The 22443-nt window shown below is 45.8% G+C and overlaps 1 protein-coding gene and 1 non-coding gene across 4 annotated transcripts in view; one reads left to right on the top strand and one right to left on the bottom strand.

Annotated features, from left to right (window-relative positions):
• The window catches only part of Cass4 (Cas scaffold protein family member 4), a 40308-nt gene extending 25206 nt beyond the window's left edge, over positions 1–15102 (bottom strand). For 2 of the 3 annotated variants that reach the window (XM_074075010.1, XM_074075012.1), the window contains exon 1: positions 14366–15102. In XM_074075010.1, the coding sequence (XP_073931111.1) occupies positions 14366–14608 (243 nt within the window). In that variant the 5' untranslated portion in view covers positions 14609–15102. Of the gene's footprint in view, positions 1–14053; positions 14324–14365 lie in introns of those variants that run through there. The other variant, XM_020170140.2, reaches the window with a different exon arrangement.
• A 1557-nt stretch (positions 15103–16659) lies between these two features.
• Positions 16660–16769, top strand: LOC141423802 (small nucleolar RNA ACA64). Its single transcript, XR_012448605.1, has one exon. It is a non-coding gene; the product is annotated as a small nucleolar RNA ACA64 (small nucleolar RNA).
• Positions 16770–22443: the final 5674 nt, after the last annotated feature.

The raw sequence follows: 22443 nt of genomic DNA, 5'->3' as shown, positions 1-22443 counted from the left end.
TTTCATAACCAGGACCAGCAAACTCAAACAACTACAGGGACTGGGCAAGAAACATATATGTGAAGTGGGCCAGGTATAAGACATTTGAGCCTGGTGGGGATTGTGGCATGCACAGCCAGATTTCAAAATATCATGTTCCCGAAGAACCAAGCCAGAAAACTAAATAAATAAAGTACCACTATTGTAGCAAGTGAAGCCCGCTTTGGGGTCTTAAAGTCCCCACTCTGCTTCCCTTACAATGCAAAAGTCAGTATTCAGAGTCTGACCATGTCTGCCCAGTGAGACTCCTCCAGTGGCAATCTTTGCCCTCAGCCCCTCAACCAGCCCCCACTATTTGAGGCTCTCTCCCCATCCTGCTTCCTTCCCTTTTTCCTAAGATGGGGTCAGATACCTTCATGGCCCAATCCTGCTTCCTCCTGTGTTATCTTTCACAACACTCCTTGCCCCCAAACTCATGGGCATTTAAAATTAAAAAGTTAGTAGGTAAGGGACAGAGGAGTGGAGATCCGAGAATATCACCTCGCACATCATTTTCCTGGAAGGACCAACCGCACCTTGAGGACACAGCAGAAGGTCCCAAACAAGTGACAGTGGTGGTAGATATGGAAGGCACCCTAAGCAGCAAGTGACCTCAGGCCCTGGCTCTGTACAAAGACCTTCAAAGTAAACAAGGACACTTCTACTCAAATCTTTCTTTGAAACAGGTCCATGTTGAGCATTTCAGCTTTTCACGGGTGCTACGACTTATTTTGAAGAATTCTTAGTTTTAAGGGAAGGTGACAGATTGTTCATACTTCCCCTCTGAGAGCCATGACAATATTTACACAGAAACCATGCTTTTTTCCCCCTCTTTTAAAGAAAGCATGCACTGTAAATATTCCAACTTGTTTGACTGATGTATGAGACGTGTGAATCACCGAGGTTCGTGAGTGACTGTGTGGGTGAAGGAGTTTTGCTCACATCAGTGGATGAGTCTATTACATATCTTCATGAGGTAGTTGAACTCAGTCTCCAAGCATCTGGAGTCAACCCAGGGCGAAAAAAGTCTTCGATCACCTTTAAGACAAGGTCTCCCCTTGAGTGTATTTGGAAGTATTTCATATTACATAAACACAGACACCAGCTAGGAAAGATCAAAGCAGAGGGAATGGTCTTATCTGTGGGCTTGTGTTTATTTTCCATCATTTAAAAATGAAAGAGGAGAAGGAGAGGGAGAGAGAAGTTTCCAAGAGATAAGAAAAATTCCCCTCACCACCTCCATTTTCCCCACTTCTCTGAAAAGGGAAGAAAATCAGAGGAGGCAGGAGGATGCTGGGGAAGAGGCGTGGTATCTGTGTGACACATGTCTTTGGAGTGACTTCTGTGAAGTGACCTCCGGAGAGATTAAAGGGGTAAATATTTTTAAGGATTTGAAGCAAAGATGGCCTGGAAAGAGTTCCCTCTTTGCAAACCCCACAGAACCCTACAGATTCCAGCTAACACAACATCCCTGGAATCAGGAAAACCCTCTTTCATCTCCTGCAGGCAATCAGCCCCTAGTGAAGCAGTCTATTCTTGCTGAGAGCAGCGTAGCCCTCTCCAGCTGCCAGGAACTGGGTTCGTTTTGTTGTCCCATAAGGACCGTTCAGATTTCAAGCACGTGCCAGGCATTATGAGAAACCAATAGCATTTATTATCTCACTTGATATTCACGACCTCATGAAGCGAGTACTGCTGCCAACATCTCACTTAGTTGATGAGAAAGCTAAGGCCCAGAGAGGGTAGATAAGTAAACCAAAGTAGCCCAGCGAGCCAGGGCCAACGCCAAGATAGGAACACCGGCAGTGTTGTCTCTGGAGTCTGCCCTTTCAGGTTACAAACCTGACCACTCAGCACAAGCATTCTGTCACACACTGGTGCAACTGGATGAGTGAATGATCGAGAATTCCTCCTGAGAAGGGGCTGGGAACTGGATGAAAAGGACACACTGTGTGATGGAATGCAGGATGGCCAATAGGAAGAATGAGGAAGAGTTGGCCTAAGCTGAGATGGAACAGCCTCTGAAATACAGGACTACACTAAAACAAGAACAAAATGAGAAACTGTGAGTATTGCATGTCCTCATTTATGCTTCTAAACTATACCATCGTCCTGGAAGGTTCTGTAAGCTGTACTCTCCTCCCCCTCTTCCGCTCCCCAGAGCAGGGGACATCAGTCCAGGAAGCTAGAGATTTGGGGATATAGGACAACCCTTTAAGTCCATGTCATTTGTACAGTTTGAATTTTTTTTTGAGGTACTGGGGTTTGAACTCAGGGCCTATTCCTTGAGCCACTCCACCAGCCCTTTTTTGTGTTGGCTGTTTTTGAGATAGGGTCTCACAGACTATTTTCCCAGGCTGGCTTTGAACCACAATCCTCCTGATCTCTGCCTCCTGAGTAGCTAGGATTATAGGTGTGTGCCTTTGGTGCCTGGCTGTTTGAAATCTTTTTAACCATGTCTAGATGCTTTGTTATTTTGATATAAAATCCGAGTTTTAAGCCCTATGCAGTGGTTCACGCCTATAATCCTAGCTACTCAAGAGGTAGAGATCTGGAGGATCAAGGTTTGAGGCCAGCCAAGGCAAGAAAAGTTCGTGAAATCTCATCTAAATGGGAAAAGCTGGGCACAGTGGTGTGTGCCTGTCATCCCAACTAAGTAGAAAACAAATATGAGGATTGTTGCCCAGGCCAGCCTGGACGTAAAGCAAGATCACATCTCCAAAATAACTGAAGCCAAAAGGACTGGGGAATCAGCCTTCATCTGGACCAAAAGAAGTTTGCTTTTTTTTTTTTTTTTTTTTTTGGCAGTACTGGAATTTGAACTCAGGGCTTTTGCACTAGCAAGGCAGGTTTCTACCACTTGAGCCCCAACTCCAGCCCCACAGTTTGCTTTTTGCACCAGATGATTTCTTATATCTGGGGGAAGCCCTTCCTGAGCTGTGGGAGGACTGAGGTGTCACCTGTGTGCACTGCCACCCAACTGAGGACCTGAAGGAAGTCACAGCTTAGGAGATGCTGAGCATGCTGGAGTCGTGTTTGAGGACCAGTGAATTTGGAAAGTGTTTGCATCACCCTGGCACCTTGAGAGCAGAGCCAAGACAGAGCCAAGACAGAGCCAAGACAGAGCCAAGGTGCCTCTGCTTCAGCTGCTTACTGAAAACAGTTCCAGAAGAAACAACTCCCCCTTATTCGAAGGACAGCTCAAGAGATTACTTAATTGTCAGTCCACACTGATCTGGTAAAGTGTGTGTGAGGGGGGGGGGTCGTCTGCCTACAAGTCTCTCAGAAGCAGGCTTGGGCCTCCCCCTCTCCGTGCCCTTTGGGCAGCAGATGGATGACTCGGAGCTGTGTATGAAGAACTGAGCAGGGGGTGGGAGGCTCCCACAATGCGACATGTCACCCACAGCAGTAGCTGTGCAGCAGCAGGACACAGTAGTGCCGGTGGCATGCATGTGACCTTCTGGAAGCCTACTTTCTTCCCTCCTTGTGTTGTTGGAGCAACTACACATTGGATGTGAACAGCAGCCTCCCTCCCCCTTGCCCCCAGCCATTCCTTTCTCCTTCCCGCCTTCCTGCCCGTGGATTCCTGCCTTCCCTCTGTCCCTGCTTCCTGTGTCTCTCCTCTTTAATTACCTCCCTTTGACATAGCTGTCCAAGAAAGAAGCTGTTTCTCAACTTTTTTTCCATCCTGAATTTCAGCAGCTTTTCATAACAACATTTACCCTTAAAGTAAAATTCCATGAACTGGGGGGACCGAGTATCACTTAAAATAGCAAAAAACGATTTGATGTTTCATAAGCAGAATTGCCCTGGGAGTCTGCAACATACTCAATTTGTTCTTCTCACTTGTCAGGCCAATGTGGTGTCCGGTGTGACAAAGCTTCTGCCAGCTCTGCTTCAACCACCAGCTTTCCATCAGCTGCGATACTGGGAAATTCTAACGAGGCGCCAGGGAAGTGATCTCTTGCATCACCCTGCACTAAAGGAAGAGTTGTTTCTTTTGGAACTGTTTTCAAAAGATGTAGCAAAGTTCCTGAGAGAGAAGCACTGAAGGGCAACCGCAGTGCCTGCCTGTGTTGTATTTATTTTCCAAGTAGGTGAAGAAAATAAATAGTTTTTGCTTCAGTTTCCCTTTTGAAAAATTTTGAGTGAATGGCTCTGAAATGTGCAGAAAATGACCTTAAAGTCATTCATCTGAAAGCATGACATTGAAACTCCCTTTCTCCCGATTAGTTTCATGTGTAAAGTAACACTTAAGCTTAAGAAATGCGTGGAGAGGCTGGAGATGCGGCTCAGTGTAGAGCACTTGCCTGGCATGTGCAAGGCTCTGGGTTTGATCCCCAGCACTGCAAAAAAGAAAAAAAAATGGATAAAATGTAACTTTTCATGTTTTTTTTTTTTATTTGGTGATACTGGGGTTCAAACTCAGGGCCTCACACTTGCTAGGCAAGTACTTATTGCTTGAGCCACTCTACTAGCCAAGATGTAACTTTTAAAACAAAGTATAGATTCTTTCTTTTTTTTTGTTTCAAAAACCCGGCACCTGAAACAACTTCCAGTCTTTTCCAGTAGTGTGATGATTATTTGGAAAAGGTCAGTACCTACTTCCCCAAGATCAGTGGAAACAATTGGAAACAAGTCAAGGACCCCTAGCACAGCAAAGGCAGTCTCAGGCCATCCCCAACAGCAGCAAAGGATGTGAGAGGAAGGACCGGGTACTCACGCTCACCTTCATCGTGCTGATCCTCTAACGAAATGCCTTTCAAAGGTGGTTAGTCCACACCCTGGCGAACACCAGCAGAAATCGCTGCTTTGTGCGGGAATGCTGCTGATCAGGGCATTCCTGCAAGGGCTCTGCAGGCCACTGTGCTTTCCCACAGCTGTCCTTGACAGTTGCTCTGGGCTGAAACCAATAGCCATGGATGGGGCTCGGGTGCACAGAGAGTTCTGGGTGACAGACATTTCCCTTGACTCCCTCCTGTCATCTGGGTGCTGGTGGCTGGTTTACCAGAGGCATGGCATAACACATGAATAAACCCAGTGAACTTGAATGTGAGGAGGGACAGCGGGAAAAGGAGAACTTCAATAAAAGAGTGATTCCTTTTTTTCCTTACACCTCTGAAAATGGCCCCGATGGTGGCCTGTTTTGTGGATAAGCACAGGCTTTACCGGGTTTCTCCATGGCGACATTGACCCCTGCCCCTGGCCCCTCAGTTTTGAATTCAGATGAAAAACCCACACATCCTAAGTGTAGAACGCAGTGCCTACTCACAGGGCTTTGAGGAAGAGGGTTTAGCCAGAAAAAATTCCAAAACCACGAGTGGAAATGAAACATTTTCTTCCCTGATGCCTGACGGCTGTGGTTCTCCGGGAGGTTGGGGTTTTGCCAGATCAACCTGTGTGACACACTTCCCTTTCAGTCTCACTGAATGCACGTGTAGAGTCGTGTTGACCTGGCAGTTAGGAATCAAGCACCTGCTGCAAGGTGTGCTGGGAACCTGGGGAGCAGGTTCCCTTCATCTGAGCTCAGTGTGGAAATGAGGCAGCAACCTCGAGAGTCTGCTGGGAGTACTTGGTTTTTGGATGTGGCCTGAGGTATGCTATAGAGATCCTTGCAGGTTTAGCCACAGCCTTCACTGCCCCCTTCCCCCCTCCCAAGTCCCCTCCTTGCTAACTGTGCCCCTGAGTTATTGTTGAAGATACTTGGTTTGGGAATTGAGGGCTGGGAGGCAGCTGGGTCAAGGTGAGTAGTAGGGGTTCTGCCCCAGCCCATGAGGAAGCCCTCTCATCCCCTGGGGAGGAGGGCAAGTGACTGAGAGTGGCTCTGGGCCTCACGGTTTTTCACCTGAGAGTGAGGCAGTTTTATGGGGTGACTCCAAGTGCCTTCGTAGCCACCTGCACAATCTAGAGTGGTCTGGCTGCTTCTCCTACCCCTGACTCTCAGCTCATGAAAGCCATCAGAAGGACTGCAAAGGAAATAACATGTAGGGGACTTTCTTTTTTTTTTTTTTTGAACAGAAAAGGGGAAGGAAGGCCTAGAGAAAGGAGTTTTGTATTATTTGCTTGGTGATAAGGAATTATGCCAACACCAATAAGGAGAAAGCTGGTCTAAGACTATGATTCTTGAATTTTGTGTGTCTCTTGACTACATGCTTCTTGCATATCCACATGTCACTGTACTTTTTTGTTGTTGTTGTTGCAGTACTGGGGAACCACTCCACCAGCCCAATTTTTGTGAAGGGTGTTTTTGAGATAGGGTCTCATGGAACTATTTGCCTGGGCTGGCTTCAAACTGTGATCTTCCTGATCTCTGCCTCCTGAGTAGCTAGGATTACAGGCGTGAGCCACCAGAGCCTAGCTTTTTTTAAACTTTTTTTCTTGGCAGCGCTGGGGTTTGAACTCAGGGACTTGCACTTGCTAGGCAGAAGCTCTACCACTTGATCTTACTCCAGCCCACCTATACATTTTTAAAAAGTAAAATATTAAACTAGGTCAATTAACACAGCAACAAAATGTGCTGTGTGCCTGTGGCCTCATGCCTGTAAGCTATTCGGGAATCAGGAAGATCATGTTTCAAAACCAACCCGGGCAAATAGTGTTCGAGACCTTATCTTTTTTTTTTCTTTTATTCATATGTGCATACAATGTTTGGGTCATTTCTCCCTCTTCCCTCCCCCCCCCACCCCCTTCCTTACCCCCCCCCCCCGCCCCCTCTCTCTCCCCCGCTACCCCCTGAGACCCTATCTTGAAAATACTCAACACTGAAAAGGACTGGCGGAGTATCCCAAGCAGTAGAGAGCCTGCCTAGCTAGCAAGTGTGAAGCCATGCATTCCAACCCCAGTCTCACCAAAACAAAACAAAAACTTGGGTATGGTGGTATGTGCCTATAATCCCACCTATTTGGGAGACTGAGGCAGGAGGATCATCAGTTTGAGGCCAGCCTGGACAACGTAGCGAGGCCTCATCTCAAAAAGCAAAAGAAAACCTCTCCCTAGGCAATATTATGTATGAAATTTCAGATTTGATGAGCTGGTTTTAGTTTTTACTAATGAACACTAAGATACTTCAGTTACATATGCAATATATGTAGCTTATATGTGTAATTTACATGCACATATATATAAAGTCCCATCTGTGTGCCACACCTAAAGCCATCTGGTATGCTAGAGGACAAGGTCCCTGCAGTGTGATTTTTTTCATTTCATCCATAACTCAAAGCTCGCTCAAGTCATTTCATGTACCACAAAGAGGTGAGTGAAGGTTCAGACTTCCTCACCGAGTTCTCCGTTTTCCTAGGCTCACTGTAGAGCAGTGAGGAAGGCAAGGCACCCTGATATGTAAGCTTTCTTCTCTCATCTTGCCATCAATACAGGGCCATAGCTGAACGCATCCCAATCCTGCTTGGGATGTCCTAGGGGAGGTCAGAGGAGTTCTTGTGTTACTGGTCCTGGTATTTCCCTGTGGCTGTTGATTCCTTCACTTTGATAAACACCCTGCTGAGGAGAGAGCACCTCAAAGCATCTGATATTTGTAACTGACTTGGGTTTTTATTCCTCTTTCAACCGGGGAGTTTAAATTCTGAACTTAAGGCAAACATTCTACAAAGCACTGTTGTCATGTTAACCAGATGGCAAACTTCTCTCAGGGAGGGGGACGCAGTTGCTGTCATTCTTTCATTGCTCCAAAAGACAGCCTGGCCAGCAGGAGCAGATAGTCATCAGTCAGATACATCCGAGGCAGCAGCAGCTCAGAGCAAAAGCACAATATTTTTACCTCCACTATGACCTCATGGACAAATGCTCTTGGGTGGCCAGAGTAGGAGCCCCGGGGTCCTGGGAGTGGCTTTCAGGTCCACACTGGCCATGCAGGACTTGTGAGAGCACTGACACCCTGGTTGCTGTCCCAGGCAGGATGACTCTGGGTCCTGCTTGGTGTTGCTCTGTTTCTCGTGGGCGTGTGCACAAGACTCCTCTTCCTCTGAGCAAATGGTTCATGAGCAACAAGAGTTTGGAACACGTTCCCCTTTTTTGCAACTCATGTTGGAGCCTAATCTCACCCCAAGCGGCATCCTTCTTACCACCGGCATCTTCCTCCTTTTCTGTTGTTTCCCCTCCAGGCCCTTGTCATTTCCTCCTTAGTCACCCAAGGTCCAAAATGACTATGACATGTTGCTAGTGTTGCTTCCCCATTCCACTGACATGTGGCCCATCCTCTTTGAAGTTAGCTATTGGCAGACTTTTTAAGTTTGGGGTAGGGATGGCACTTTCGAGCTTTTTTTTTTTTTTTTGGCAGTACTGGGGTTTGAACTCAGGGCCTCGAGCTTACTAGGCAAGCAATCTACCACTTGAGTCACACCCCAGCCCCTTTTGCTTTTTATTTTCCAGATAGGGTCTCGCATTTTTGCCCTGGCTGGCTTGGACCTTGATCCTCCTACCTATGCCTCCCTTGTAGCTGGGATTATGATTACAGATGGCAGCCACCATGCTCCCTTGTTAACTTTATACCCAGGCTGGCCTCAAGCAGTGATCCTCCCAATCTTAGCCTCCTGAGTAGTTGGAACTACAGACATGAACCACCATACTCAGCAGCCTCTTTCTCTCTTTTACTTTTTAAAGCGTGCTGTATAGGAAATAGAATGTTCAGAGAATAAGGTTATTAAATGGTTATTAATAACCTTATTAATAGTAATTATTAATAATCATTATTAATAATGATTGTCCATGGATTTTAAAAAAGACAATCACAAGTTATTTAATACTGAGCAAGGAGGCCAAACACTTTTGTCCTTTCTGGTGTTTAGAACAGTGCTGAGTACACAGAAGGTGCTCAATATTTGTTGAATGAATGAGGAGCACGTTGTCTTCTGAGTAGAACACAGCAGGCGGAGTAAACATGAACTATTTACTCCTTCAGTTACTATTCTTTCTGCTCACACCTAACAGCCTTAAACAGCAAAAGGTTCTTTGCAAAGGACAGAGGAACAGCTCTTCTCCACGACTGCTGAAAACAGTATGGCTCCATGCAAAAGGGCAAATGAGGCCACCTGCCATTGAGTTTCCTGATTCACCTCCTGCCTGCTGCCCTCCCCACTGCAGATTGTCCATAAACCAGACCCAGTCCTCTCCTGCTTCCAGAGAGCCAGTGACTTCCTCGGCAACTTGAATGCACTTCAAAAGTTCTGCCACCGCAAGTGAGGCCCTATGTGGCCCTGCTCAGCACATTTTGGGCCACTTTTCTCCTTGTTTACTCTGCTCCAACCACCCTGGCCTTTCTACGAATACTGTACTATGCTGAAGTCTTTCCCACCCCAGGGTCTTTGCACCTGCTGCTCCCTCTGCCTGGAATGCTCTCATTCTCTCATTCCATCTCGAAAGTGGCCCTTTGTGTCCACTGCCTTCTATCGTTTTCTTTCCTGTATAGCAGGTATCCCCTTCACCACCTGAAGTCGTATCTGCTTACTCACTTACCGTCTTTCTGAGTCTATCGCAAAACCAGCTCTGTCTTTGTCACCCTAAACCCTGGAGCCCAGAAACTCTGAGTTGAATGAAAGGCTGAAAATGAGGACGTTCAGTGGTGTTCCAAGTTGGGTGTTGTGTATAGCTGTTTTGCCCTCTGAGGCAGTGAAGGGACAAAGTTGCTGGCAAGGTCACAAGGCCACAGGTCCTTGTGACCTTGACTTTAATCACAATGGCTAGAATCTCAAGCACAGTCTGACCAGGAGGAGGCCATTTCTGAAGGCTGAGTGGAGGTCAGCCTGGGACCAGGTTGGGCTAGGGAGCTGAGAGTCTGAGGTTCCCAGACACCTATTGACTAGGAAGTTTTGTCCCTGCACTTGTGATGGAATTGTGTCGCAAGGGCTTCGTCTGCCCTCCTTGTGACCTCCGTGTCATACCATAAGGCATTTACTGAGTACCTACCATGTGTACACACTGCGGTAGGTGCTAGAGATGCAGAACTGAGCATGAAAACCCAAGTTGTCCCTCCCGGAGCCTCCTCTCCAGAGAAGGAGACAGACCGTGAACCATGAGCCACCAGGGAGAGACAGGGTCGCTCTTGCTAAGTGAAGACCAGGCAGAGAATGAGAAGGAAGTGGGCAACCATGAGGGAAAGAGCTGAGGTAGCAGGGCTGGCTGGGGTGGGTCCAGCTTGCCCTCTTTCCCAGAGACCGAGTGTTCCATGTCCTGCTTCTACCTCAGAACCGAGAAGGTCTAAGCTGAGCCAGAAGTTACTGTCCACTCGGATGCAGCCTCACCAAGCCTGGCCCAGAAGCTCCAAGGCAAGTCACCTCCCGGCCAGTGGCCAGCACCTCTGATACAGCCATACTGTGGTCTCTAAGTCAGCAGTGAGAATGTTGAGGGCCCCTCCACCCTCTAATTCTAAGTCGTTATCTTGATCTTCCTTGAGTGAGTCTAGAACTATCCACCCAGAGCTGGAAGAAGATGGGAGGATACTTGCTCTTTAACAGGCAGAAGGCACAAATTAAGAACACTCAAGTGATAAAAGACAAATATCAGACCATTCATGATTGGGCTAAAATAGCAATTTTTTTTTTGGTGGTGGCACCGGCACTTGAACTCAGGGCCTTGAGCTTGCTAGGCAGGAGCTCAACCACTTGAGCCTCAAGTTCAGCTAGAATTTTTTGAAAAATGATGGAAAATGAGTGACAATGTTTTAAACTCAGTAATCCTACTTTGACCCCTGGACATTTTGCTCAAGTGAAGAAAAGCATTATAGGAGAAAAGGGCCGTGTGCAAAGTCTCGAATCTCCAGCCACCTCTGAAGGCCCACAATGCACACTCACAGACATGAACACCATTCCCAAAAATAGGGCTCGATCACTAATGGACCACAGACTCTATTTCATAAACCATCCAAAATTCAAAACAAGGACTCACATATAATAAAATCACTTATTCCCCTTGTTTTTAGAACTAATTTTCTACCATTTCTCCAGCAGGCTGGAGTCTTGTTAAGTTCACGAAGGAGAGGTCAGATTTGTCACTTGGCTATGCACAAGGATTTCTGTCTTTGCTGTAACTGTACTATTTGAGGTCAGGGATTCCTATTGCTAATATCATGTTTGGGGTTTTTTTTTTTTTTTTTTTTTTGGTGGAACTTGGGTTTGAACTCAGGGTTGCAAAGCAGGTGCTCTGCTACTTGAGCCACACCTCCAGTCCATTTTGCTCTGGTTATTTTGGAGATGGGGTCTTGTGAACTATTTGCCCAGGCTGGTCTTGAACCTTGATCTTCCCAATCTCAGCCTCCCAAGTAGCTAGGATTACAGGTATGAGCCACCAGCACCCAACTCGTGTTTATTTTCAAATGCTCTCCTCGTCTTGTGAAACAGAGATAAACACAGCAGAGCATAACAAGCAGGGTGGTAAATGCTTTGTGCACCTGTGAATGCTCTCCTGCTGTGGAGTCCTTGGTTGGGTCACCCCAGTCGACCTAGAGCTCAGAGGCCAAATGGGTGGCCCTGAATGAGTGAGGGGCTTTAAAGTCAAATGCACTATAGCAGAGGACATTTTACATGGGATGGTCTTGAAGCACTGTGTCACCATTTAAAAAGCAATTAAATGGGCTGGTGGAGTGAGTGGCTCAGAGGTAAAAGCACCTGCCTAAAAAGCAATTAAACAATAACGTGGGCATTAAAATGAATGAGGTGGATCAGTTCAGCTAATATAATCTGTACTGTTCATTACAAAAGGCAAGAAGCCCCACAGTTGTTTACTTACTGATTCTATTGGTATTAAAAAAAAAAAGTGTCTTATCCTACATGTGCATCAACAGGATACCCAAGAAAAGAGTAAACCTAGGTAGCTGAAGTCATCTCTGGATTAGGGGGTGAAATCTGGGTTCTCACTCTGGTCCCCCATGATTGGGAAGGGGTGGCCTATCTGAGCTGAGACGACATTGGCTGGCACACTACAGCCCGGAGACCAAATACAACAACTGATCAGGCGCCGGTGGCTCACACCTGTGATTCTAGCTACTCAGGAGATAGAGATCAGGAGGGTAGAAGCTTGAAGCTAGCCTAGGCAGAGAGTTCGAGAGACGCTATTTCAAAAAAACCCATCACAAAAAAAAGGGCTGGTGGAGTGGCTCAAGGTGTAGGCCCTGATGAGTTCAAGCCCCAGTACTACACACACACACAACCGCCCCCAAAAAAACAGAATGATTTCTATTTTTAAAGAGTTGTGAAGAAGAATCTGCAGTAGAGACCACACGTGACTTCTTGAGCAAAAAGTGCCCTGTGCCTCGTTTTCATCCAGGGTCTCACTATGTTGCCCAGGTTGGTCTCAAACTTACCATCCTCCTGCTTCTGAGTGCTGGGGCCACCCCCAGCTCTGTCTGGCTCTCTGCAGAAGCGTTTTGCAGCTCCCTAGTCTAAAGTCAGTACACAGTGAGCTGGCTGAGAGCTGGGACAGTGGGTGCTGTCACCTGGGTTTCACCTTGGCAGCAGCACTAAGGAGCACATGGCCTTGACCAACTAAGCTGTTTCCTCATATACTTCTGCTTCATGCAGAGGACTTAGTGAGAAAATGTGAGTCCTGCCTTCCACACAGAGCCCGCTGTGTAGACAGAGCTAGCTATACATCTGCAAAATATGGAAGCAGGACTTCCTTCACAGAGATGCTGGGAATACCAACTATGGTCTATGCATGCACGCATGCTGTTCAAAAATTGTAAAGTGACATGTAACAATGCCACAAGTGGCACATAGACAAAAGGAAGTCTAAGTCATAAAAATCAATCGCGGCCACTCAGAGAAATGCTGAATGTCATGAAAGCAAAAAAAGTAGATTATTCTAGATTAAGGACAACCAATACGATATGTGATCTCAGAATGAACTTTGAGATCAGAAAAGCAAACAAACAAATCATAGATCTGTCTCAGGAGACAGGTGACCAAGTGTTTGGGGGTGAAGCATCATTCTAGTTGCTATTTATTTTCAAATGGTTTAGCAAAATGGCCACAAGAAACTCGCGCCAGCTCTGAGTATATACAAAGAGATGCACCCAAGTCTGACAGAGCTCCAGGAGCTGGTGGGGGTAGGGGGGTTTGCTAAGTTACCATTTTTCCCATATTTCCAGTGATTTGGATATTTTCAAAGCAAATAGTAGTTGGGGACAAAATTCCAAGGTAACACACATATTTACATCATCTATACAAGAGGCTATCCTGGGCTACTGGACCCTAGGCTCCACTACTGACACTCCCTGTTACTATTATAGTGACAAATGACACATTGAACTCTTATAAATCTCTCTTTCTCTCTTTTTGGTGGCACTGGGGTTTGAACTCAAGGCCTCACACTTGCTAGGCAGGCGTTTTACCCCTCGAGCCACTCCACCAACCCTCATTTAATTCTTAGAAGCTGGCTCCTCATTTAGTAATTGCTTCATTTTATTTTTTTTTTTCTGTACTACTTAAGATCTCTAAAGAATGTGGCAGGATAAAGAGCTTTGTTTTCCCTGGGTCTTAGCACAGTTTTTTTGGTAGCCACTTTGCCTTTCTAAGTAGAGAAAATTTTTTGACTCATGACACAGATGTGCAGTCAGAAGGAAAGTTTCAGCTTGGCCACTACAGGACACAAATGAACACGAAGCCAGCATACAGGGCGTCCTTGGTGGAAGGCAGAGCCAGGGGCTGCGCTCTGCTCTGGGGCAGCGAGCACAGAGCTCAGTCAGGACACCTGAGCCACACCGAGCATCTTCAGGGACCCCAGGCAGCAGAGACTGGGGCAGGCTGGGGCAGAGAGCCACATTTTCCTTCAGAAGCTTGCTGGATGGTGACTGGACACAAAGCTGGACACAGCTAGTTTCTTCTGGGACATCTTCCACCCATTTGGAAAGCCAGCTGGCAAGGGGGTTTACAGGGCAGGGAGTTCCCACACGAGGTGGAGGTGAAACTTTCCCATCTCAAGCCTCTGGGTTACTAGCGTTCGTTTTTTGCTCTCCTTGGAAACCCAGAACTAAAGTCAGCATTCTCAGCCATCGCCGCCCTGGAGCTGCGCACAGCCGTCAACTCACCTTGGGCACCCCATCCCTGAAGCCGGTTGCCCTCATGCTGGGGATCACGGCAGCTCCTCTGGTGCGACAGCCCTCGGGCTGCTTCTCAGAAGCTGAGGTCTACGGAGCTGACAGCATGGGAAGCTGTCAAGGAGATTCTCCCAGCAAGAGAATTCTGATAAGAGTAAAATGAAAGAGACGAGGGCGGGGGAGCCAGAGACATAGGCCACGCTCACTCCTCCAGGCCTGACGTCTCCCTCAGTCTGTAAGTAGAGACTGTCACTCATTCGTTATGCGAAACCACAAAAGAAGAAGAAGAAGGAAAAAACCCACCTCTTCTGCTTTGTAGGGCGAAGTTCCCTGTTTGATCAGCGCGGTGGAGGAACGCACAGGATTCTTATCCCTTGAGCGCTGTGGAACAATTCCCAGGTCACTTCCATCATGAGAGGCTGCTTGGCCAGATTTCTGATGGGGATCAGCTTCTTCCTTCCTGCTCCCTGACACTTGCCTTCTGATTGTCAGGATAAAATGAGCCAAGCAGCTTGTCATAGAGGACAGGGTCCCCACTCTGGGCATCTGCCCCAGGAATGCTTTCTCTGCTCCCAACCCCAGGTCCCCCCCCTGGGAGATGGTTTTCTGAGTGCTGGCTCTGCAGAGAGCACTACACAGAGCTCTCTGCTCTCTCAATCTATCAACACACCGTGTGCACAGGAAACCATCATGCTAGCTCAAGCAGTGCCTCCTGACTTGCCAAGTCTAAAACTGTCCCTAAATTCATACCCAGTGTCCAGAGAGGACCTGCTGTAGCAGACGTTGTGCAAAAACAAGTTTGCATTTTTATTTCATCTAGACAAAAATGGCACTCATTCTTCCTTCATCTAAACAAAAATGGCACTCATTCTTCCAGACCCGGCTCCAGTCCCATCCCCACAGCTGTCTCCTGTCATCGCTCTCTTTTTGCCATATGGCATTTCTTATCTTGTTTTCTGGTCATCCCATGTGTCTGGAACCTCACATCAGAACACCAGGACGTATTTACCAATTGAAATAGCTGGCAGACTTCTGGCCAAGGCCGTCTTTATTTTGAAATGTTCTCCGTGTTTGAAATTGCCTTTGGGGCCATTGGCAGGTTGCAGATGGTAGTAGATAACAGAGGCAGCACACTGATTCCACAGAATGAACAAACAAGCTCATTAGCAAACTGACTTAGCAACAGAGTTAAAGTGGGGAGCCACAGAGGAGTGGGAGTCCTTAAGGGAAGCTTCAAGAGGAAGACAAGATATGAAAAGTGTGGGATGAGTCAGCAGGGAGGCAGGCTTGCCCTCCATGTTATAAGCATGCATGAAAGAAAGGAAAAAGGATGAGAACTAGCAAGCTCCATTTAAGGAAAAAGAGCAGATTCACAGAGAAGAGCAATGACTAAGTCATAAGGAAGGGCTGGGGTTTGAATGGCAGTCTACATGCACTAAAACATTTTATTCTGTTAGTGTTCACACGTCTGAGAAACCAATCAAAAGGCACTGTGGCACTGCACGCAGCTGGTGTCATCACCAAAAAAGCAATGATTTCCGTGTTGCTGACCTTGAGTCTCTGGGCATTTTGTGAGATGAACCGCTTCCTTTGGGCCCCACCGTCCTGTGCAGGGGATGGGAGATGTAGTAGCCCAGATGAGGGAGCACCCAAGTTAGCAGGACAAAGCTGAGGCTCGTGCTCCGAGGGTGGACTGTTTCACCTAAACTCCATGCTTCCAGGTGTGTGTAGCCATAGGAACAGACACTTAAAACAGGGCTGAGTTCAGCTCAAGCATTTAGTTCCTACAATGAATCATTTCTAAAACAAGACTCAAAGCCGGGTGCTGGTGGCTCACGCCTCTAATCCTAGCTACTCAGGAGGCAGAGATCAGGAGGATCTCGGTTCAAAGCCAGCCTGGGCAAATAGTTCACGAGACCCTATCTTGAAAAACCCTTCACAAAAAAAGGGCTGGTGGAGTGGTTCAAGGTGTAGGCCATGAGTTCAAACCCCAGTACAGCAAAAAAAAAAAAAAAAAAAAAAAAAAAAAAAATCAATAAATCAATATCCCTAACATTTGGGGGCCCAAACAAAAATCTAGACATCTAGTCACATCATTAGCAATCACAGATTTTTAAATCACAAAATGCAGAAACAAAAATTCATCACGTTTTTTTTGGCAGCACTGGGGATTGAACTCAGGACCTTGCGCTTGCTAGACAGGCGCTCTTAGCACTTGGGCCACTCCACCAGCCAAAATCCATCACTTATTTGAGAAATAAAAGGAAGACAACAGAGAACAAGAGCTGGAATAAGAATAAACAGGGTAGGCGGCTGGAGGCATGGCTCAGCCCTAACTATAATGCTTGCCTAGCAACTGGAAGGCCCTGAGTTCAAACCCCAGTAGGACCTCCCCACCAAAAAAAAATACCAGGGCCGGGGTGCAACATGGCTTTAGAAGGCCTTGTCTCATTCATCCTTTCAGTACCATACATAAAAGCGCCACTGAGGCTGTTGGTACAGATGCATGGCATTTTCTTACTATTTTGGTAGGTTAGTGTGGAATGGCCACTTGCTGGTGACCTGGGGATGGCAAAGGGGGAGGGGAGAGGCTAGCATTCATTCATAAATCATCCTGTGGGTGAGATTCGGTACCCAGAGCCTCCAGGGGCCTCAGTCACTGCCCACTGGTCCAGTGTGGGACAGTGAAACTGAGGTGAGAAGAAAAAAAAAAAAGGTGCCACAGAACACACCTGGTCTTTTTAAAATCAGAAACATTTGGAGCCCAAACTAATTTGTAATGACTCACTCTGAATGTGAGGATTTCTGAGCAGGGACCACTGACATTTGCCCAGCATTCAGAAGTGTTGAGCACAGTACTCTGAAAACCTTGAAAAGAAGAATACGTTTCAGCTCTAAGTTAGGTACCAATGAGGATGCCAAAATACCAATAGGTGCTATTTCTATAGTGTTAGAGCAATGTCCACTAGCTACAGAAGTCTTGTTTCTGCTCCTTCAGTCCCCTTCTCTTTCTTGTGTTAAAAGCCCTTTTATCAGCTGGAGAAGCTGTTAAACCAGCGTGGAGAGGAGGTGGCAGGCTGGCCTGTCACCCATGCCTTAAAGGAGGGGATGAATTACACTTGGTGGAGAAGCCACCACTCCCAGCCAATGTCAGCTGTCTTGGGGATAAAGGTTTCCTGCCTTCTGCCATGGTCAGACAGAGTTGGTGAGTGGGTGGCAGGCCAGGCTCTCTTGGAGGACAGTTCTGCCACCATGTGGAGCGTGTTTGCCAGAGAAATGACCTCTATATGTGGACAGGCTGGGTAGAGAAGCATAAAAGAACCCAAGAGACCTCGAAGCACTAGGATCAGCAGGGCCTGAAGAGTCGTCTCTGGGCTCACCAGTCACCTGGAGGGCAAGGGGTTTGCCCCACAATAGCTGATCTCCCCACGTGGCACAAGTTACCTCACGTAACCCAGCTGCACCTTTAAAAGATTCCTTCTCCTCTCTCTCCTCCCATTTGACTGAGGAGGAACTGGGAAAAGATGTTAATTTGGCTAAATTACCTAGTTTCTTCAACAAACTGCAAGGGAGGAAAGATGAGGAATGTGACGGTGAAGAGACAAAGCATCAGATCCCAGTCTATGATCCTTATTTGGATCCTAATTTAGAGCAAGTAAATCATGAATATGGATACTCATTGAATGGATATGTGAGAATGTTAAGGAATTCATGAGATGGGAACTCACATTAATGTTTGCAGGTGTAACGTTGCTGTATTTTTAAAAGTCTATCTTTCAGACGTACATACTGAAATATTTATAGATAAAATACATCTGAGGTCTTGCTTCAGAGTCACCCACAAAAAAGGAATATGAATGGAGGTTGATGCACAAGGTTGGTCCTAATGAATGTTGGGGAGTCTGAGTGTCAGGTGCATTGGATTTCTTTATGCTGTAAGCATTTTCTAAGAATGAAAACTCCAGCTTTATTAAGATATAATTCAAGTGCCATAAAATTCACCTTTTTAAAGTATGTGATTCAGAGGTTTTCAGCATATCCACCATCACCATCTAACTTCAAAACATTTTCACCACCCCAAGAAAAACCCCATTAGCAGGCATTCCTCATTCCCCTCCTAGCTCCTGGCAACCAGTTTCTACTGTACTATTGACTTTTGTATACAGTTGAAATTATTTATAATAAAAAAGTAAAATGGAAATCGGGTGTGGTGGCACATATCTATCCCAGCTCTTGGGAGGCTGAAGCAGGAGGATCAGCCTACTCCTGCTTTGTTTGCTAAAAAACAACCAAAACCAAACCAAACCAAACCAAAACTGTGCTAGTAGCTCATGCCAGTAATTGTAGTCACTTGGGAGGCTCAGATTAGGAAGATGGCAGTTTGAGGCCAGCTTGGGCAAATAGTTTGCAAGACCCCATCTCAATCAATAACTGGGTACAGTGGTGTGTGCCTGTGTGAGTCTGAGATCAGGAGGATCATGGTACCATGCTAGCCTGGGGAAAACAGTTTGTGAGACCCCCCCAATGAGAAAAGCTGGGCATGGTAGCATGCCCCTATCATCCCACCTACAGCAGGAAGCATAAAAATAGTGTCACAGTTCTAGACTGGCCTGGGCAAAAAACCAACCAAACCAAACCAACCAACCAACCAACCAAAAAGCAAGACACTATCTCCAAAATAACCAAAGCAAAAGGACTAGAGGCAGACAGCACCAGTCTAGCTCTAAGTTCAAACCCCAGAACCGCCAAAATAGAAAGTATAAACAAGGAAGGACAAACTTGCTCAAGGCCAGAGTGAAGAAACTTAGCCAGCATTTGAACCTGAGACAGAGGCCACGCTGTCTCAAGTTCAGACAGTTCCCACAACATAGGCAAGCTCATCTCATCAGGTCCTTCCTCATACTTCAGGGCTTGTAAATTGCAAGCTACAATGCTGTAATTTGTGTTTCCAGGGAACTCAATCTAGACCAGAAGACAAAACTAAGACACAAAAGTAATGGGATTGGCCCTGAAATGAATTAGGCTAACTTCTCCATAGCTAGCTGAGGATGGGATTCTGTGAACAGGGCTTGATTTCTCAGTCTCACGTTTGACTTGTCTGTGGCTTTTATGAATGGAAGGTGTGAGAAACTGCTGTATTTGGCCGCAATCCAGTTATGTCTTAAGGCAAGTGAGTCTCTCACATGCAACAATATTGCAAGGGCTGTGTGTTCTAGGAAATTGGGTGCTTTCGAAATATGTCTGTTTGAAGGCTCAAGAGTTCGAGAGAGCCAAGTTAGGGAGATTCTTCTGAGTTTCTTAATTCTCTTGGCAAACATGCTACTGAGAACAGCACTTTGGATCAAATTTTCTTTTCTGGCTTGGTGAATCTGATCAATTTACTTCTATAGAGCCTAATAAGTGCATATGAAGGCAAGTTGCTTTTGTATGCTTTCTGTATGCTTTTACATTGTTTTCATGCTGAAGCTTAGTCTGGTAGTATTTTAACACAGGGCACTTAGTACCCAAACTACAAAATACACACAAACATGACCAAGGATGTCCAAGATATTAAAGGCTTGGCAGAAGTCTTGACTGCACTGCTTTAAAATCACCTTACATTATCTGGCAGATTTTAATCTCAGGAAGATAATCCATAAAAACAGCTGGAGTAGAATTTCATAAATTGTCAGGCACTGGTGGCTCACGCCTGTAATTCTAGCTACTCAGGAGGCAGAGATCAGTAGGATCGAGGTTCTAAACCAGCCTGGGAAAATAGTTTGCGAGACTCCATCTTGAGAAAACCCATCACAAAACATGGCTGGTGGAGCGACTCAAGGTGTAGGCTCGGAGTTCAAGTCCAGTACCGCAAAAAAGAACTTCATAAATTGCCAACTATCATCAAATGTTCTGGTGTAGGCATGATTCAGGGGTACTGGGGTTTGGCAGTTGCTGTAACTAATAAAGGAAACTCAGCTTTCCAGCCCAAAGTTTTTTTCAAAATTTTTTCCTTGCCTTTTATTTTAACTAGCTTGAATTTTGATACCCAGGTTGAGAGAGAAAAGGAATCAAAACAAGGATTAAAAAAAGACTCAAAAGAAATGCTGTGGACACAGAGGAAACACGAAGCTACAGGAAAGGCTTGATGTTGGCAAAACAAGAAAAACCAGGGCAGAAAGTGATCCCACAGGCAGGCAGTTGTCATGGGAGATGGGGAAGGGTCAATTCGCCAAAATATGACTGGGAAAGAGGCCTCAGAAGGTCTGAGGCTGAAAATCCCAAGGGAGGGGACAAAAGCATTAAAGTGTGAAAGCCATAGAATTGCTCTAATTTTCTACAAGTTTAATTCAAACCTACTTTTTTTTTTGTTTTTGGCTGGGTCTTGAAATGTAGCCCAGACTGGCCTCAAACTTGAGCCTCCTGTCTCAGCTTTCTGAGTGCTGGGATTACAGGAATGCCCCATCAAGCTTGGCTCTCAAATCTACTCTTGATCCTTGGTCACATTTTAGTTACTGCTTTAGCTTTTTTTTTGATGTACTGGGGCTTGAACTCAGGGCCTTCATCTTGAGCTACTCCACCAGCCCAATTTTTTGTGATAGGGTTTTTCGAGATAAGGTCTCACTATTTGCCCGGGCTGGCTTCGAACCGCAATCCTCCTAATCTCTGCCTCCTGACTAGCTAGGATTACAACATGAGCCATCATCGCCCAGCTGTTTCAGCTCTTTAACCATACTCTACATGCTTACATATTCTGCATCTGATAATTCCCTAAATCTTTGCAAATCTCATTCTGTGTTTGTTTTTTAGTGTATTTGACTGTCAACTTGTAATTGTAAGCTTTATCTGAGAAAATTGAGGGTTAAGACGTGTTCTACAGAGAATTTGCGCCAACTTCTGCAAGGCACTCAGGGTCACTATTGGCTGGAGATGGCTTTACATTTTCCACTTGTCTTTCTCCACGTTTAGAACCCCGCGAGGAAATGCAGAGGAGGTGGGATTTTGCCAAGTTCACCCTTTTCCTATGGGAGTAGAATGGGGCAACTTTTGAACTTCAGCTTTATGGATCTTGATCAAAGTTCCTATCCCACGAAGGCTCAGAGATGTGATGTCTGTTTGGAAACCATTAGGCTGCCAGGATTGACATATGTCTTTGGTCCAGCTGTCAGCTGGAGCACTCTTACTCCTCTGAAAATATTTGTTTTGTTGTTTTTGCCTCTCAGGAATTCCCTTACCTTCTTGCTAGCTCAGCTATTGAGAGATTAAAATAAATTCTACTCAGGTCTGTACTGAGCGGGCTCTCAGAGTACTTTCAGAAACAGCAGTCTTCCCCATAAAAGCAATGCCTTCCCTTTCCCCTAAACCTGTTTACATCAGGATGCATTAAAAAGAAACTTCACTGGCTGAAGTGCACACTGGAGACCATGGTGACAAGCCAGAAGCTGTTGGCCAGAAGATAAGTGACTCGCCTGACTACTTACCAAGTCGGTGACAGAGCTGAGACCAGACTCCCCACATTGCCTTTCCTACAGAAAGCCCAAGTACAAGACAAGACAGTTTTCTCCAAATGATCCAAAGACCCTGAATTATACTCAAGTTCTTTAAGTTCACACACTGTAGAAGAGTGAAGATATAGAACTAGAAGTGGTTTAGCTGCAAACTTGACTTCTAGAGCATGCACCACAGAAAGTGTGAAGAGTACCAGTTATAACTGCTGTTTGAGTATAGGTGTTCAAAGCAAGCTCCAAAAAAAAAAAGAACTAGCTTTAATTGCTATTGTATACAAAGTTTATTTTAGAGATCACATATATTTTAAAAATAACAGAAGGTGCTCTCATTCTCACTGGGTATTATCCATCATTTAAACGCCAGGGTGCTCAGCGGTACCATGGTACCATCACTAAGGTACAAACACCAAGTCTACATAATATTCTTGGCATTTATAACAGCCCAAACATTAACATGACTTTTAAAATAAAGCAAAGAAAGAAATCTATTTTAAAAACACGCAAAAGTTCTTGATCTTGTAAGTCCTGAAACTACAGAGCTGCTGAGATCAGTCTAGAAACTATAAAGAGCAGGCACTATTGCTTTCATTCATGAGTAACTGGAAAGATCCAGTGGAGTTGTGGTCAGGAATGTGAGCGGTCACTTCAGTACGTGAACCAGGGTGGACTACTACACTCGCCAAACCTGTTTTACAGCTTCATAGGCTGAAAGCAACAAGGAAGTCAGAAAAAGAAGGGAGGAGTTCTACTGGCTAATTTTTTTTTTTGTAGAACTGGTTATTCTTGTTCCCACTGAGTAGTTTTCTTTTACTCTCATAAGGGTAGTACCCCAGACGGCCATGTTCGAATACTGGAGAATCAAGATGCAAAATAAAACTAAACTTGCACTCACTGTGG

This window comes from Castor canadensis, chromosome 5 (genome assembly GCF_047511655.1).
Source record: "Castor canadensis chromosome 5, mCasCan1.hap1v2, whole genome shotgun sequence".
Classification (NCBI taxonomy): domain Eukaryota; kingdom Metazoa; phylum Chordata; class Mammalia; order Rodentia; family Castoridae; genus Castor; species Castor canadensis.
This window is presented reverse-complemented; position numbering and strand designations above follow the sequence as displayed.